The sequence below is a fragment of the Colletotrichum navitas genome, assembly GCF_030913465.1.
Source record: "Colletotrichum navitas strain CBS 125086 chromosome Unknown LY79scaffold_205, whole genome shotgun sequence".
NCBI classification, from domain to species: Eukaryota; Fungi; Ascomycota; class Sordariomycetes; order Glomerellales; family Glomerellaceae; genus Colletotrichum; species Colletotrichum navitas.
Window position 1 is genome coordinate 9,497 of NW_026850751.1, and position 17,104 is coordinate 26,600.

General features: G+C 48.8%; 5 protein-coding genes across 5 annotated transcripts; 3 read left to right on the forward strand and 2 right to left on the reverse strand.

Annotated features, from left to right (window-relative positions):
- Positions 1 to 327: 327 nt before the first annotated feature.
- Positions 328 to 4,601, reverse strand: LY79DRAFT_585290 (uncharacterized protein; the record flags this gene model as incomplete). Its single annotated transcript, XM_060560485.1, has 6 exons — positions 328 to 1,719; positions 1,767 to 2,041; positions 2,201 to 2,342; positions 2,853 to 3,015; positions 3,565 to 3,923; positions 4,332 to 4,601. The coding sequence occupies 6 exons, from the start codon at positions 4,599 to 4,601 to the stop codon at positions 328 to 330; spliced, it is 2,601 nt and encodes an 866-aa protein (XP_060406981.1).
- An 872-nt stretch (positions 4,602 to 5,473) lies between these two features.
- Positions 5,474 to 6,776, reverse strand: LY79DRAFT_675234 (uncharacterized protein; the record flags this gene model as incomplete). Its single annotated transcript, XM_060564421.1, has 2 exons — positions 5,474 to 5,764; positions 6,729 to 6,776. The coding sequence occupies 2 exons, from the start codon at positions 6,774 to 6,776 to the stop codon at positions 5,474 to 5,476; spliced, it is 339 nt and encodes a 112-aa protein (XP_060406982.1).
- Positions 6,777 to 7,091: 315 nt separating this feature from the next.
- LY79DRAFT_585291 (uncharacterized protein) lies at positions 7,092 to 8,071 on the forward strand (the record flags this gene model as incomplete). Its single annotated transcript, XM_060560486.1, has 3 exons — positions 7,092 to 7,262; positions 7,761 to 7,871; positions 7,937 to 8,071. The coding sequence occupies 3 exons, from the start codon at positions 7,092 to 7,094 to the stop codon at positions 8,069 to 8,071; spliced, it is 417 nt and encodes a 138-aa protein (XP_060406983.1).
- A 579-nt stretch (positions 8,072 to 8,650) lies between these two features.
- Positions 8,651 to 10,415, forward strand: LY79DRAFT_585292 (uncharacterized protein; the record flags this gene model as incomplete). Its single annotated transcript, XM_060560487.1, has 5 exons — positions 8,651 to 8,858; positions 8,968 to 9,488; positions 9,657 to 9,816; positions 10,023 to 10,165; positions 10,350 to 10,415. 5 exons carry the CDS (start codon positions 8,651 to 8,653, stop codon positions 10,413 to 10,415), a joined length of 1,098 nt encoding a protein of 365 aa, XP_060406984.1.
- A 1,152-nt stretch (positions 10,416 to 11,567) lies between these two features.
- Positions 11,568 to 12,380, forward strand: LY79DRAFT_585293 (uncharacterized protein; the record flags this gene model as incomplete). The annotated part of the gene is made up of 1 exon (XM_060560488.1): positions 11,568 to 12,380. The coding sequence occupies one exon, from the start codon at positions 11,568 to 11,570 to the stop codon at positions 12,378 to 12,380; it is 813 nt and encodes a 270-aa protein (XP_060406985.1).
- Positions 12,381 to 17,104: the final 4,724 nt, after the last annotated feature.

A 17,104-nucleotide genomic window follows, 5' to 3' on the forward strand; every position in this document is an offset into this window, starting at 1 on the left:
GGCTCTTGTGCTAACGTCCACAGGCGTCTACTAGTCCAAGAGGCCGACGGTGCTAACTTGCTGCTGTGAGCTGGCCTATAGCCGGTGATAGCCATCCTACTTAAGTTTCGAAAACCCTGACAAGGAGATCATGCATCCGCTCTCGTCGTAAATGTACGTCTTTGTCTTCTTGTTTACCCTAGTGAACTCCAGCAGGTTGCTTATTGTAATTGCCTTGTAGCCATAGGACATGATCTAGTCAGTGACACTTCTGTCTTTTGTCCTGTGCGTCTTCTTTAGAATGTTGTCTGACTTGTCGTACTTGTATGTCTTAGTGTATTATGACATTTATAAGCCATCAGTAATCAACTGGCGCCGGAGAGAATTAGACCTGGAGCTGAACCAGGGATCTTCTGCGCCTGAGAGCATTTCTCTTCCGGTGGCGGCAACCAGCCTGCCGTGGGTATCGTAGGTGTAGTTTGACGAACTGTCGACCTTCATGTTCTGGAAGAAGACGTCCTGTTGCGCGGCATCTTTAGTGCTGACCATTCTTCTAAGACAGTCGTAGACATATGGAATGTCATCCAGTACCGTGTCGTCTTTGCGCAAAGTCCTCTTCCCTACGAGACGGCGATCAAGGTCTCCGTAGGTATAAGAGGTCCGCGTAGAGTTCCCATGCTCAACGACAGTAAAAACCCCGTCTGCATTGTACTGAATGCTTGATGTATGTGGAACCCATCTCTGACCATCCGACGAGGTCGATACTTCAGTCAAGCCCCCGCCCAGTTCGTACTTTCGCCGCGTAACCCTGCCCACGGCATCCGTCGATGACTTCTCACGATCGAGTGCGTCGAACTCGGAATTTATCACAAACACTTCGCCGTCAAGGAGCATTTCTGGAGTGGCATTGAACACGGAACGATATGTAGTCGTGTACTTAACAGTGGATCTGGTACAGTTTCCTTTGAAATCATAGAGATTGTTTGTTCTGACACTGGACTGATCCCAGACATTGATGACTTGATTTCTCTGATTCAAGGCCAAGGCTTTGGCCTTATATGCTTCATTGTCGCTATATTTGATTTGCGACCAGATGTATTCTGCCTTGTTGTTCTTGACTACTTTGACCTCCGTCTCTCTTTGTTGACTATTGTACTGCGTAAGCTTTAGGCATCCATTTCTCTCCCAGCTTACCAGCGGGTTGCTGAGACAGTCGAACAAGACCACGACGGATCCGGGGTCCATGGCTTTTCTTAGAATGGTGCGCCTGGAAAGATCGTATGTGTATTGCTGGACAGTCTGGCTAAGTAGGTTGACTTCTTTGACTTTGTCACTGTGAGCGTTGTAGCAGAAGACCCAGTGATGATCATCTTCTACGGATGTGATTTTGTGGGACGTCTGAACGACTGGGCCTTGAGAATTCAGAAAACTCAACGTGTGGCAGCCAGTATATACCAAGCTCTTCTCTGCCGCTAGTTGGGCATTTTGGTTTGTCTTGAGAGCTGCCCTGTTGTAGAACGAAGGCAAGTATAGAGCCTTATTAAGGCCTTTGGTGTGATAACCTAGGTCTTTATCAGCAAGGGGACCTGATCCCCTTATTAAATTGCTAGCATTGAAGTTGTAGATTGTCCATGGTTTAAGCTTGACCTTGCTCCAAGTGTGATCAGGATTAAGTGTTCCGACGGAGTGGCTTATGGCATTAATGAAGTTGAGGGTATAGAATGACTTGACGCCTTGGTGCTTTTTGGAAGGTGATTATCCCTAAAGAAGGGCTAAGCTGCCTGGACTATGTTCTTATCTTCATTGTAGATGGTACTGCCTGAGAAGGCCCAGCAAGTAGACTTGTTGCCCTCAGTTTCCCAAAGCCTTAGTGTGACGGACTGGAGGAGTCTAGAAACGCTGTTGAAGTAATTGACTGCTATTGTGATGTTATCAGGCTCTGCGTTGGCGCCTTGGCCTATGACATGCTTTGACCTGGAGAGTTGAATGGTTAATATTTGCGCGAATTGTAGTTCTGATGACAGTGGCACTGGGGACAATGGAGGTAAAGTTGACGTAATGCCTAATGTATACTTGTAGTACAGTGTGTAGGTTCTAGCTTAACTAAGGAGGTCTCTTGTGACGGCTTCTGTTGGGTTTATCTAAAACGCTTGTATGATGGTTAGATTCACAACTGTGGGCAGTTCCTAACGGTAATCTCTAATAGACTTGTCCTTTTTACCTATTTGGGCTGTTGCAGCCTTATGTCCAAGTGCATTGCGAAGGACCTGCGTCCGATTCTGGTTTGGATCTGTGACAGTCTGAGCTTGAAGGCGGCGGTAGTCCTTCTTAAAGCTGGTAATACTTCTGACAGTGTCCATGAGCTGCAGTAGGAGAAGGTAGCAAGTATTGGATCTGATAGTTGCCCTGTTGTTGAAAGGATTTATTGTCTAGGTGGATGTGAAAAAGGATACCCTGGCCGCTTTGAGCTGGCTGCCTAGATTAGCCCCTTTTGGTACACTGAAAAAGGTTCTCGACGATGGCGCCCACTAGTTCCTGTTATTGTTGAGATTGACATGGCTATCTTGCCTGTAGGCTTGTTGAGATGCCCCCTTGAGTGTGTTGTTGGCTCCGTAGACTTGATCTTGAGGCGTCTGGTCTATAACAAGGTCAAACGTCTGGTCAATTACTCCGAATGCCTTAAACTTGTGGTGCTCTAGTTGTTGAGTTAAATCACTGAATCAGTAGTACGCTAGGCTTCTCTTTGTTAGAACTAAGACTTTGCTGGTAGAGCTGCTAAGTGAAGTTATATTGCCTGCTATGGCACTGGTCAATCTTGGGATTGTGGCGAAAGACGCTTTCTTTATCTGACTAAAGTCTAAGATACTATTGACCGGTAGTCCGAAGACGATATATTTGGCTACATCAGTGATGACAGGTTTGTAAAAGACATGACGCTCTTTGATGGCCGAGTCTGTGTACTCGAACGTGGAGTATTTGATGAAGTTGGTTGTTTGCTTAGCCAAAGCCATGGGCTGGCCGCCAGGCGGCGAAGGACTGTTTGAATATTTGCGATAGAATATCTGGAGACTGCTCGTGATGTCTCCGTATATATTTCTCGACAAGACCATTACGTGCTCGATGTGTGCGTCGTTTGCGACTCTCTCGTAATGGAGCGTGCAAGACTCTCGATGTTGCACATCGAAGACGGCATGACGACCCGGACCTGTTCACTCCTGGACCAACGCGGCGTCATTGGCGTTCTCCACGACAAGATACGGGATATTTGATCTATCCCTCTTGTCCTCGCCGTAGATCTCGTACCTTAGAGTTGTACTTCGTAGGGCCCTGCAAGCCACCATGCGGTCTTCATAGGATAAGTCGGAAGGGAGGCGAGAAGCCAGACGGGGTTTGCCGTAGCCGCCCTGTGGGGTCAGTAGGAGATTAGGAGATCCGTTGTGAAACCAGCTTCTGGTCAGGCGCGTGGGTTTCTGACACTGGGTTCCGTTGTTGAGTTTAAACATCTCCGTCTTCCGCTCTTCCACCATGCCGAATCTGCAAAACTATCTTTCTCTCCCGTCAAAGTAGCCTTCATGGTATGCATACCGGGTGGAGGAGCACGTATGGGCTATAAGATCCTGGGTTGCTACTCGTGATACAACATGGACGGGGAAAGGGAACTTGGTCTTCCAGGGGTTTCCCTTGCGCTCGTCCCGCAGCAAGAACTTGGTAGACGGACAGTACGAGACAGTGGTGACGGATCCGCTACCGTTAGAGAAGGACCTGAGGAGATTGGGTTTCGAGGAACCGGCCATGTCGAGAAACCAGACCAGTAACTTATCACTGGATGTCTTATTGGTGCTAACATGACATAAGCAAGAGCTGCCCTTGCCTAGAAGGTCGAGCACGAAGACATCGCTGGGATCTCGGACGGCGGGGAAACTGGGGACGACGATGCCTGCGCTCTATCCGTTTCCTGCCAGGTTTCAATAGCAGACTACACCTCCTCTTCCAGGCAGATAGACAAGATCAGTCGTGCCAAAGCCATCTTGATCCATGAGGCAAACGCATTACAGATCAAAGAGGCCGTGGTCAAAGAAGATTGGCGGATTGTACATTATAATCTCCCGGTCAAACGTACCATACCCAAGGTTAGGCCAGTATAAGATATGTCCGTCAGTGACAACAACAACGTCTCAAAGGCCGTCGCCACTCATATCAGCCAGAAGTGTCAGAGTCGAGGGATTGGTGCCGGCAAAGTCCAGGGGCAAGTTCGCAACCCCCGTGGCCGTGCGTTTTGGAGCCGCGAACCCCGCCTTTCCCTTCGACTCGTACCATATAATCTCGTCGCCGGCCCCGTAAGCAGTACATACCAAGTCATCGAGGCCATTGCCTGTCATGTCCAGCTTGGCTATGTTCTTATTGTGCATGTTGATGGTGGGAATGGAGTGGAAGTCCGCGAACGGGATCCAATCTCCGTCGCCGGTTCTCTCTTGGTATCCCGTGAGACGACCTTCGTGGTCGAAAGCCACGAGGTCGAGAAGACCGTTCCCGTCGAGATCTTCAAAATAGGTGGGCTGGTCTAACATGTGATTTGGGATGGACCTGATGGGAATGACAGCTCCAAAGTCCTCCTGGCACATGTCAGAGCTGGTTTGGCTGCTGTCATGATATCCATCATTAGAGCCTTCTCCATCTACTGTTGTCTGTATTGCTTTGTCTTCTTCATCAGACTGTAGCGGCATCTGGTTCTTCTAATAATACCACACTCCGTTCCTGCGTACAAGAAGTCCAGGCATTCCTTCGCCATCGAGATCAAGCCATTGCGTCTTTAAGCCTGGCAAGTCACCGAGAAGCGCCTTCAGATCCAGCGTCCTTGTAGATTTAATCCATCCCAAATGTGCCCTAGGTTAATGATGCTTGTGAGAAACGAGCCAGTCGCTGCGGTGTTATACTCCAAGACGTGTGAAGAAACGAGACAGTCTTGCAATCCCAGCTCCGCAGAGAAGTGGTAAAACATCAAGATGCGCCTGCAAAGACAATAGGTCCGGATATCGAACCCGCTTGTGCATCTAGAACAAGGATCTAGACAGACAGCCCATTTAAGTGTCTCCGCTGTCGTAGGCGTGTTGAGGTCGTGCTCGCCGTAGTCAAAGACGACCTCAGACATCCAATCCGTAGTGTCTTTGGATTAAGGAACAATTGACCAGGTTTTCAAGTCCCCACTGGAATTCCTGTTCCTGTACCAAATCAACTTGAGACACCGAGCCTAGCCCCTGGCAACATCATCCCTCCTAAGTTTACATAGATTTGTTGGGGAATTGACCGCCCTTACTCTTTCACTATTCTCGGCTTTGTAGATGTACACCATGGCATTACCGACAGTGTCGTACCACTCGCATAGCAGCCATGAGAAGATCCGTTTCCGTCTGGACCTATCACTTCCTAATTCAAAGACGCGCAACTCGTCTGTACGTCCAAAGATACAAACCATGTTCAAGCTTGAGATGGTTCTCTAGTACACGTCGCCGGGATCTGTGATGCTGGTCCAGCGCTCAATGATAGAAACCTTGCTCCTGACACGCGGGAGGAACGTGGTGACAACGTATCTCTCTAGCGTGCGCAGGGGCGTCTTCGCATCCGGGACCAATTCGTCGGCGGTAGAGAGGATAAAGGTACCAATCTCATCATCGCACGTCGGCACATGCTTCACCGTGTTTCTTGTGACGGAGCCAATATTAACATCCCAGCCGATCCCAAAGGCACCAGACCCAGCGCTCAAGTCGTACGACAGGTTTAGCGTTGGCTAAGCACCGTTGCAGGACTTGGAGACCTTAATAGGGATCAAAAGAGGGAATGTCCTGTTGCAAGGATTTGTCTTGAACTTTTGGTCAATATCTCTGAGCGCCCCGCCCCCATGGCTTGTGGACTGGCTACTGTCGAACAGACTTGTGACTCGGGGGATGCTCAGAACGCTTGGGCCCTTGACGCTTGTCTGTGACTAGGGTTCGCCGGCGGGAGCTGTATTTAAATTGCCTTGCTCATGACCTGGTCCTGCTTGGCTAGATGGACCGCGACTTTGCTGTTGAGTTGTGGAGGGAAGCACGCTGCTCTACATCTTCTGCTTTAGAGTCATGTTGAACTCAAGACAGAATAAGATGCAGTTGACAGAATTAAGGTCCGCTTGATCTAGATCTCTGTGGCGAGATCCAATTTGATGCTCAACGTAATACGCTTCTGATCTCGTCGTTCTGCTACAAAACCGGCTTCATTAAAAGAGATACATAATTAGGGGCAGGCTAAAGAACTGTCGGGAGCAAAGCCAAGGTAGCAACTATAGGAAGATGTCGTTGTCACTTTGCGATATTGCCTGGCATACGAAGGAACGCTATTAAAAAGCTAGTGGCTTGCTTCCAAGCAGCTGATCCCCTAGGATGTCCCCGGGGGCTTTACAATACCTATTCCGCATTTGTTGCAGGTGGTGGACGATCTGGTTTCTACCATTAGTTACCTATAAAACTATTTTCAGCTCATTATCTTGCCCGTTTGGCTCCCATCCGGCAGCCTAGGGAGGAAGAGTCTGGGCCGGGCCACCCCTCCCGGCCGGGCGCTATTGGTCGAATGGCTAGGCTGGTTACTATTTCTTGTGGCTAGCTGATGTTCTACGACATTTTCGAAGAGCTAGTCTTGCTCTGAGTTTCACTCTTGGTCTCACTTCCATTGTTGGTGGCAGCCGGCAAGTGTTGCTTGTTGCTATCAATGCGACTTACATGGATCCGCTTCTCCGACTCCCCGGCGTAGTCAAGGAAGCCAGCCATCTGTTAAAATTCGCGAAACGCGGGGATGGTTTGATGTGGTAATCCTATTCTTGCTGGCAAATATGACCTGTTTAAGACATAATTCGGCGGCTACTTAGCTCTCAGCTGCGCCTCTTTAGGCGTCCCAGTCCCCTTTCGCCGGCGTGCATACAGCGGAAGCGGCACAGGCATCCGAAGCCAAGGCACAGACTGTCCATATAAAGACCATTGTTTATGAGACCATCGTTGTCTGCAATTTGACTGACAAGTCCCATGCAAACATCAATCATCCACTTGCTAGGTCACTCACGTCTGCCTCGGATTCAGCTCGAATGCATGTCTTTTCCAGATTCGATACGCTATCGAGGCCTGGACAAGCTCCTGGATCCTGGTCAGAAGGACGCCATCCTGCGGTTTCTGTCGGCGCTACAGCAGTTCGTCAACATTATAACAGAACCAGAAGAGCTCCTGATCCTAGTGGCCCTTGGGTTCACCGGCTTTGAGCAGGTAGCTTACACGCCCTAGGCGGTCTTTGCGAGGATGCTGAGCACCCAAGGCGTTGACCATGGCCGCGCGCGCAGAATCCACAACGAGGCGAAGAGCCTTTAGGTCCGATTAGAATAGGCCTTTATTGAATTGTTAGAAAAGTCCTTGGTCTTACAGCCTTTAGTAATAGTAACCCCTGGTGGTAATGCTCTAAAGGACAGAAAAGATCAGTTAACCGCCATTAGCTCTGCCAAGAATCTGTTGAGCTAGTTCGGCGACCTTGTTTAAGTGAGCTAAGAGGACTGTTGCTCTATTACCAGCCTGGTAGCCTACTTTGTGGACCTCCTGCGGTTCCTTAAGAACTAGCCTGCCACTACTGATGTGACTATCCCCTTGCTACTATCTAATGGTTCTGTATTTAACACTGGGGGTGTCCCCTGAGGTTTGATCTTGGAGAAGCTCTTTAACTAGCGGCCTAATCTTAGGGACATGCTTCTCTTGTACTGTAGCACAAACAAGGTAGTGCCTTATATTGATCTTGTGAATAAGGTTATTAAGTCTGCCCTGCGCTATTTGCCGAGCGACAATAACAACCTTGAGAACAACGGCATGGAGATCCTGGCTTACAATGTAGACAACGTTGAAAAGGACACATAGGATAGTAGTGACTATAATGCAGTATATTGTCCTTCTAGGTCAACCAAGTCCCCCTATCGGCAAACAAAGCAGCACTGCTGTCTAACGTAGCCAATATTGACAACGCTCTCTCTAACAGCCTTATCATCTACAAGGTAGCACCCTTATCTGTCTTTCCCTATGACCATTCTTAAGATAGCCTGGAAAGGTATTTTGCCGCTTTGAAGACTAACCTTCCCGAGATGGCCTCTTTGTTTCAGCCTCTCGCAAAGCCAAATGGTTCCAACAAGGAGGTTCTGGCCCAAACGAACGCGGCCTAAACATTGGGAATAAGCCACGCAGACTTCCTGAGCCTGACCATGGAGTCTTATTTCGATCTTTAGCTGGCAAGAACTAAGACAGGCAACTCATTGCTGCAAGTTAATAAATATGGAAAGTTGTGTGGCCTTCTTCTCATATGGCATTACTGGGGATACAAAGATAAAGATGCTGACGCAGGTGACAGGGAGTTTGACATGCTACAGAGCGATAGCCAGCACCCCTTGGCGCCTAATGACCAGGTTGGACTTGCTTTTATTAAAAGACAGCTCCTGCCTAGAATAGGGGGTAAGTCCCTAAAGAGTCTATTTAGGATCCTTAAGACTGGCTTCCTGTGTAACTGCCTTATTATCTCGGTGGCGGCGCAGAGCAACACGGCGCGCAAGACAAGCGGTAACATTTAAACGCAGCTGGAAGGGTTTCGCCTTTGTGGACAGAACAGATAGGACGCCTGCATGTACGAGTTGCAGCGTCTGGAGCAGTTTGTGAGAATATGGCGCAGGCTTGGGTGGTCTGTGGAAGAAACCGACGATGCCCTCATGGTGTTTGGAGAGCTGCCGCCTCCAGACTCGGACCTGGCGTCAAATACTCCCCAGGGAGGCTTGGTGATCACTCCCAGTACCATCAAGAGTCTAGCAACAGTACGGAAGATTTCAGACCTGTGTAAGACGGAACCGCCAAAGGTCGTTGCGCTCTTCTCTGCCTGCCAACGCATATCACCTGCGCAGACAAGTCATCAGCTGTGCCCTGAGACAGGGCACCACTGCTATAGCTACATTGAACTGTTTGCCACTGTTACTGGCGACGGTCGGCATGTCCCATGACGACTTTGTCCAGATCCAAGACAATGAAGGTCTTGGTGACGATCTCACCCCTGACACGCTCTGGGTGTATTACCGGCATATTACAGCGGCGAGCATGGCCGGGGTCCCCTATTCAGTTCTCTTGAGTCTGCTGATGACACTGAGCACCGAAGTCACACCTCTTTCTACTCCGGAGACGTGGTTAAAAACGGTCGAGTCTTGGAAGACGCTGCAGGCCGACGGATGGGATGCCACAAGCTTGTTTGATGTGGCAGGACGCTTGGGCTCCAAGAACATGCAGACTTTAAAGCAATGCCCGCCGGCTCTTACGGAGACGGTCATCAAGTATCTCAGCAAGTTGGAAAATCGGGTTAGTGGTCTGAATGCCGCTCTCATGGTCGAGTCTCCCAAGGACGGAAATGATGATAAAGGCAAAGGCGAAGGCCAAGATCAGGTTCAGGAGAAACGAAGACAGTTTATTCTGCAGAGCGTACAGACTTCTCTCTAAGCAGCTCTTCCAGGCCTCCCTCTGGCGATTTGCAAACTTTTGCTAGCAATGGAAGACAACGGATTGTCTTCGTTGTCGTTGTCGCCGCCTAGCACGACCTGGGACAGCACTCTCGCTGAGATTGTGCGCAACCGCACACTTATTAACAAGAGTCTCTTATCGCAAGAAGAGCTACAAGATTTATTCCTGGTCTTCTCTGAAGACGTTACCATCCAGGTGGAAACATCTATTACTGGCGACCTGCTGATCCCCCTGGACCTTAGGGGCTCTGTAGCAACAACCTTGGAGCTGCTTCTGAAGAAAGCAACAGGTAAAGGTACTGCTTTGAGGTTCGAGTGCGAGGCCAACGCGCCGAAGAATCTGGTCCTGTTTATGGAATGGCCCACGGAGCTGTTTGACCTCAAGGTGACATTGAGGGCCGCTGGAACGGACTCGCCAAACGACGACGAATCCTAGCCTGCTGTGGCTATCAACAGTAACAAGAATGGGGCTTTGGCCTATAAAATTATTGACCAGCTCCAGCTAGAGGGCATTCTGGTCTAGCGGTACCTTATCAAGGTGGAAGAAGCTTAGATCCTGCTACTGGTGATGAGGACTGCCGCTGTCTGGGGTGTTGCGACGAGCCAGCCGGGCTGGGCGACAGTCTAAGCGATGCAGAGGTACCTTTTTTCTCGCAGAAAGATAGCAAAGACTGGCTACAAAGCACAGTTTGCTAGCTTTGTCTAGTGGTGGTGCCTGGTCTTGATGACCCCCGGAGAGGCCGTCACCTCTATCCATGATGCTGCCACTTGAATGGCCTCTAGTGCCAAATCGCCTGCTCAGCTTCTTATTACACTGCCCTAGGCGAGTATGGGAACTGAACATGCTAGCTTACTGGTGGTTCTCGAGTCGCCGCCTGGTCCTGGGTGACTTGAGATGCTGGAGAGAGTGGCTTCGCAGATCCGGCTTATCACGGCGCTTGGCCTCAAAGAAGCTGCAGTACCTCTTCTCTTTGATGCTTCTCGTCCGCCATCGCCGTTCAAGAAGAGTACCAGGGTTAACGGATAAAAGGCTGGCTCGTAGTCCACGACCTAGCTGATCTAGCAGCTGAGGGCTGCGCTTGTTGATTATGGAGCTAAGCAGGCGCTTGAAGATGTAAAAAATGCGTTGCGGGATGGCTACCTAAAGGCTCTAGTGCAGTATCTTATTTAACGTCCGGCTATGCGTAGCCTTGGAATTGTAGATGAGGATGGGCTATTTGAACAGTTCCTTATCGATGTGCAAATGGGCTCTGGCCTCGAGACAACACGCATTAAGTAGGCCATTTTGATAGTTTAGCTCTTCATTTCTTGCGCTCTCCTTGGCCGGAAAGAGGGCATTGATGGACGACTGATCCCTTAGGACAGATGGTTATAGATGCAGAGATACACCTTCTGGGTCGCTAATTAATTGATGTTCCTGTACCCTGAGACGTGGATTGACCTGATCCTGCGTGACTCTAAGACGGAGCTCTTCTGCTTAGTAGTAGAGGGAAAGGTAATGCAGTTAAGCCTAAGCGACGAGACAGCCAGGGCTATGATCCAGAGCTACATCAAGGGGGCCAATGAGATCAGGAACCTACGCATCAAGTCCTTCCACTGGGAGAAGCCGCTGGCGGCGCCGGATAATACCCTAGAGCGCCAGAACCTGCGCAAGAAAATAGCTAAGGGCATATTCCATTTCATTGCACAAACAAGAAGCTCTCTGTACATCTTTCACTACTGCCGACTGACGTATTTAGTGCACAGCAACACAGTGGCCAGTTCCTCATGGACGCCATAAGCCAAGATCCTGTTCAATATCCACTCTCACAGCATTGACAGCGTAGGTAAGCCTCTGCGTTGGTCAGGGAGCTACGTGACTCCTGTGACCTGACAGAGCCGGCTTCTCCTGTCCCTGCCCAAGCTGGCCATACGAGTTGAGAAGCCCAAGGATCCCGCTGCATAGGCCTTGTCTGCCGCCACGATCACGACAACGACCAAGAAGAAGAGCAGCACTTTCAAAGTCTACAAACCTAATGTGGAGACCTTCCTTGACATCAAGATGGGCTGGTTGGAGCTCGTTGACGAGGTCTGGTCCTTGCCTAAGGAGAGCCAGGCTACGCTTACAGTGGGTGACGGAACGAGTCCTGTCCCCGATTTCGACTCGTTTTGTTTCCAGACGCGATTAGTGCTAATTATAGACGTATCTTGTGAGATTCTTGCTGTCATCTTCCTCCAAGTCGGCTCCAAAACCGGCCAAACTAGCGCTATTACCTGTCTAGGCGAGTTTACGCTGCAGGGGCTGACGCTGTTGTTCAGGGACTACGCCACCATGGTAGCCTTGTCTCCGTTTAGGAGTAACAAGCAGCTTACGTCTCCAGAGCTCGGCATGGTTGCCGCCAGCTCGTCTAATGCCGTCTCGCAGACGACAATGGCCAGCTACCCCTCCCATCCGGCCGGGACAAACTTAGGAGTTCCCAGCACCTGGCCAACCTTGTCCGCTCCAACGCTTAGGTCAAAGCTCAAGATTGAATCTGTGCTCTGGACTATCAAGAGCAGCTCTACTATGCTAGACGGCAAGTATCTTGGTCTTGTGGCTAACGTGGAGGTGTCCAAGGGCCTCTGCCCCAAGCCATGGTCTACTCTAGCAGAGGCATATAGCACAGCACTGTCCCAGGATGTAACAGCACAAGAGGCCAAGGAGGCTGCTTATGCCGGCTTAATAATGCCGCTGTACAACATCTTTAGGAAGGACTTTAGAGAGGCTCTCTCAGTAGACAGCGGTGCCAGAGGCGTCTTCACAGTCATGGACGGCGCCACCATCAAGGAAGGGCTACCGCAGCTCAGCAACAGCAGCAGCTCTACGGGCACCTAAGTTGGCTTCAGACCAGCCTTTAGCAAGTTCTCAGGCCTCACTCAGTGCAGGGAAGACACTATGCTGCACTCCGTCTACAACTAGAAGGCAGGCTTCCACGTTGTTGCCCTTCTAGTAGAGCAGTTCATAAGTCTGCAGCAGTACAACCTAGCCTTGCAGTATACAAGGCTAGTCTTTGATCCCACTGGCTCCAGTAACAATCCTCCTCCGCCAAAGGACAAGGACAGCAGCAGCACAAATGCCTCCGCTTCTACATAGAGACCAACATAGTAATCCCGCCCCTTTCAGCATCCGGCTACACTCAAGCACAGCACCCTCAATGCCATCCTAGACTTTCTCCGGCCCACCACCAGAGCCAACCGGACGATGGCGCCAAACGTGCTAGACTAGCGCAAATCCCCCTTTAAGCCTTACACTATTGCCTATAACAGACTGCTAGCGTACATAAAGCGCTTTATCATTAAGTATATTAAAGCCCTTGTGGCAGCCAGTAACGTCTTCTTCCGCCAGAACTTACTCAAGATGCTTCCTATGGCCATCCAGCGCCACACAGAAGCCTCAAACATCTTCAGGCCAACGCCGCAGATGGTGCGGGACATCAAGAGCCAGAAACAGCAGTTCAAGAGCTACAACGAGACTGCCTCTTCTATTGATGACTTCTCCAACGCCTCTATCCAGTCCCAGATAGCCAGCCCCTATTACATACCTATGTCCTAGAAAGGTAACAACAGTAGTAGCAACGGCAACAGCGGCGACGGCAGCGATAACCAGCTTAACTCTGGCTTCTTCCTACGCCCGCAGTACTTTAGGGTGTAGACAAACCCGGAGTTTGGCAAGCTGCGCTCTTTGATTGACGACCGGCTGTTCAAGATCAGCCACTCGCTCAACATCAACGGAATATTCCGCCGTCTGAGTCTGTGGGGTCCGCCTCTCGACGTCGGCGCCCTCGTGAACGCGGTGGCCGGCGCAGGGAGCTTCGGCAAGCTGCTGCAGCAGAGCGACAGCATGCTGTTACTTGTGTTGGGGCTCGGTCAGGTAGTTCCTCGACAGCGGTTCATGTACCTGCTGCATAAAACGTTTGAGTTGTGCGACGAGCTAAGGCGAACGGCCAGGTTGCTGCTCTCGGCCATGGAGAAGAAGGACGGCGAAGCCCTGCAGCTGCTTGGTGGCGAGCAAGATGCTAGCTTACAACGTATCATGACGGAGATGAGGGTCTCTTAAAAGACAGAGGCTGAGAGAGGGCTGGAGTAGCTTGGACAGGCTTGTTGCGCCGCAGCTCACCGATTGAAGTACTACTTGGACCTCTCAGGGGATAAGGTCAATGTTCCTAAGGAAGACGAAGACTATGTTGAGATTGAGTAGAACATTGTTAAGCTGACGGATTTGGATCTACGTCTGACGGCCAACGAGCTTCTGGAGCTGCGATCAGCAGACACGGCATCTATACTCAACGACCTTGCCTGTGACCAGGACATGATGGCTAGTATTCTGTCTATTGTCCCTATGCCCTTGATTAACATGGAGCCAATGGGTGTTGGCGCGTCTGAGCAGCTCCTGAGCCCAGCGGCTGGATTCTAGATTTCTGCTGGTCTTTTCTGCGGCAAAGCCTAGAGGTTGACGGAGAACTGCTAGCGTGCGAACATGATTAGATAGTGGACTTGGTAGCCGTAGAATTGCTGGCTGTAGCTGAACCTGGTGGGGCTGGAGGTGAAGAGCATTGATAGGCAGATGGAGGTGCAGCGGGAGCGTATTAAGACCATCGAGATTAACATGCGCGCGCAACAGCAGGTGGTGGAGGCGGCGTCCGAAACCCAACAGTTCCTCCAGTCTAAGTTTAGTAATAAAGAGCTCTATGGCGGGCTGGAGGCCTTCAGTTGTTCTATCTACTACTAAATATACCTTGCGACGATGACACTGGCTTGGAAGCTGGAGACAGCCTATTAGTTTGAGGTTGGACGGCCGATATTGTCCACGGGATCCAGCACGTCGTCTGCCTCTATGATCTCTTTGACGGGATACTGGAACGAGTCGCGTGGTGGCCTGTAGGCGGGAGAACAGCTCTGGTTGGCTCTGAAGTAGATGGAATTGTCTTATATTAACACGCTGCGGCATGACTTTGAGATGAACAAGAACATCTCCCTCTGTCACCTGAACGTTGAGGCTATTCTTAGCCTACGTGAGCTGGGGAAGACAACCTTTACCCTTCTGAGATGCTGTTTGATCTGGACTGCGCTGGTCAGTACTTCTAACGTATCTAGTCTGTGGCCTTCTCGCTCTACTGCGTTGCTGGACTATATGTAAACATTAGCTGTAACGTGACTCTGATTGACTACTGTTATTGCTATGATCTAGGCTGCATGGACGGCTACGGGGAGAAGTCTTTGTTGAGTAAGCTAGACCTACGGTTTCCTAGCCAGACTGTTAAGTTGCTGGTCTCTTTAGTGGCTTTAAGTACAGGGCAACTAGACGTAGGTGTGTTTGAGTTGAATTTTAACGGCGACGAGTACTATCCTTTTGAAGGTGCTGGAGCTATTAGCACATGGAAGCTTAGGCTGCCTGAGACATATATGTAGTTTGAGTACAAGACTATTAGTGATGTTATTATCTATCTTTGCTACGCGTCAAAGAATGGCGGAGACACACGCTTTGCTTGGCGGTGGAGGAGAGCCTGAACATGTCTATTGAGGATGTAGCTAAGAACACGTAGACAGTGTTGTTTGATTTGAAGAATGATGAGCCTGACGTATGGTATATGCTGCTGTCTTTGTGGTCTAGGTGAGCTGTTGCCTAGATGCGTGGGCTCAAGAGTTGCCTGCCTTACATGGTGAGATTGTAGGGTATTAAGGTGACCTTGGTTAAGATTTACGCTGGCGGTTAAGACCTCAAGGAAGCCTCTATCTCTCTGTTAAGCACCAAAGAGCAAGGTTTTGGTTCTAGTGTGGTGATGTTTAAGTACACAGATGATTTGGGCAAGTTGGAGGTGTTTTTTGTATTGGCGAATGGCATTGAGAACTTGGACTTTGTGCTTACTGACTAGTGGTATATTGCTGTGGAATGCTAGGGTTAAGATGGTATCTAGAAGCTAGCCCTAGAGGAATTGTTGATTCTGCTTGAGTACAAGTTTGTGTAGGTGGAGGCTTATTTGCCTAGAGAGATATATGGCATTTATATTCAGTTGAAATTCTTATGGTTATTTTCCTTCTATAACGTATGTAATATCTTCTAGCCTTTTTTTTACTTAGAGGAAACCTGAAATTTATACAGAGAAAAGAGATAGTATGACTCTTTTGTTTTCTAAATTATAAGTAACTTATTCTAGTCTCCTTCTTAGCTGTGACGCTGGTGCTTCCTGCTTGTCTTTTAAGCGCCTTCTCTGATGTGCCTAGGAACAAGCTCCTTTAAAATTTTGAAGGCTTTCTTAAATTTTAATAGGAAGACTGCCTTCGATTATTACAAACATATTTTATCTACAACGTATGAACTCTGTGACTGCTGTCAGCAAGGAACGTGTAGCCTTAGCATTAACCGTAAAGAGATCCCTTTTGCTGATAACGATTTCATAAGGCGCATTCTGAAACTAGACCCGAGGGACAGGCTGACGATAAGGAGATTCTTAAGGATAAAGAGTTTATAGAGGAACCAGACAATAAGCGGGAACTAACACCGAAAGGGGCAAACAATTTAGCCAATAGGGTTTACAACTAGCGCTATAACTAGTATATAGTGTATAGTATAGGAATCTAGTAACTAAAGGCAGAGTAATCTAAATAACCCTAAATACAACCTAAAGAGAATCTAATTACTTTACGATTTGGTATACTCTTTTTAGCTCCATTACATTATAATACTTCTAGGCTTGTTTTTAGTTTAGCTGTGTTTAGTTTAGCTGTGTTTAGTTTAGCAGTGTTTAGTTTAGCAGTGTTTAGTTTAGCAGTGTTCAGTTTAGCAGTGTTCACTTCAGTTATGTTTACATCTGCCACATTCGCACTGGATCTGCTCACCTTAGACCCTCCGCAAGCAATCTGTTTTTGTATATACACCCTTACTACTCCCCCTTTACTCCTATTCTATTCCTACACTATATAATTACTTAATCTAGTATTTTAATAGCTCTGTCTTAGACAAGCGGGAGATATACTTATTAGTAGCTAAACATGTAGGCGCTGTTACATAGGTGGCACTGTGGCCAGGGGGTTGTAGAGATCTAGATTTAGACCCTAGTGACTACTAGACTTTGGCCTTAGCCTGATCTAAATGCGTTTTAGTATATGGTTTTTTAATAATTTGTTCTCTGATAATATTGACTTGTGTTGTTATTAATACAGTAAGTTATTAGTGGAGGGGAACTACGCTTAGCCTGCGTTATTATTAACTTAACTTTCCAAGCTGTAACGATCTAGTGTAAAAAAAGCACAACATCTTAAACTTGAATCTTTTCTTAAACTTGAGGCCTAGATTAAGGGCACCTTTTTTATATCTCTTGCCATTATAACGACTACAGCCATCACGCCTGACCTTCTGGCATTGAGCTAGTTCTGCACTGCGGAAGATGCCTCCTGGCTTAAGACGGTGCTAGAAACGAGTGCCTTTGATCACTATGATTAGACCATGGCGCTGTTCTAAGGCATAATCATAGATACTATGGCTAGTATCTAGAAGGATAACCCTGGAATTGAGAACTTTAATGGGGAAAGTAGTAAGCGGTGTTCTAAGGTTATTAACCT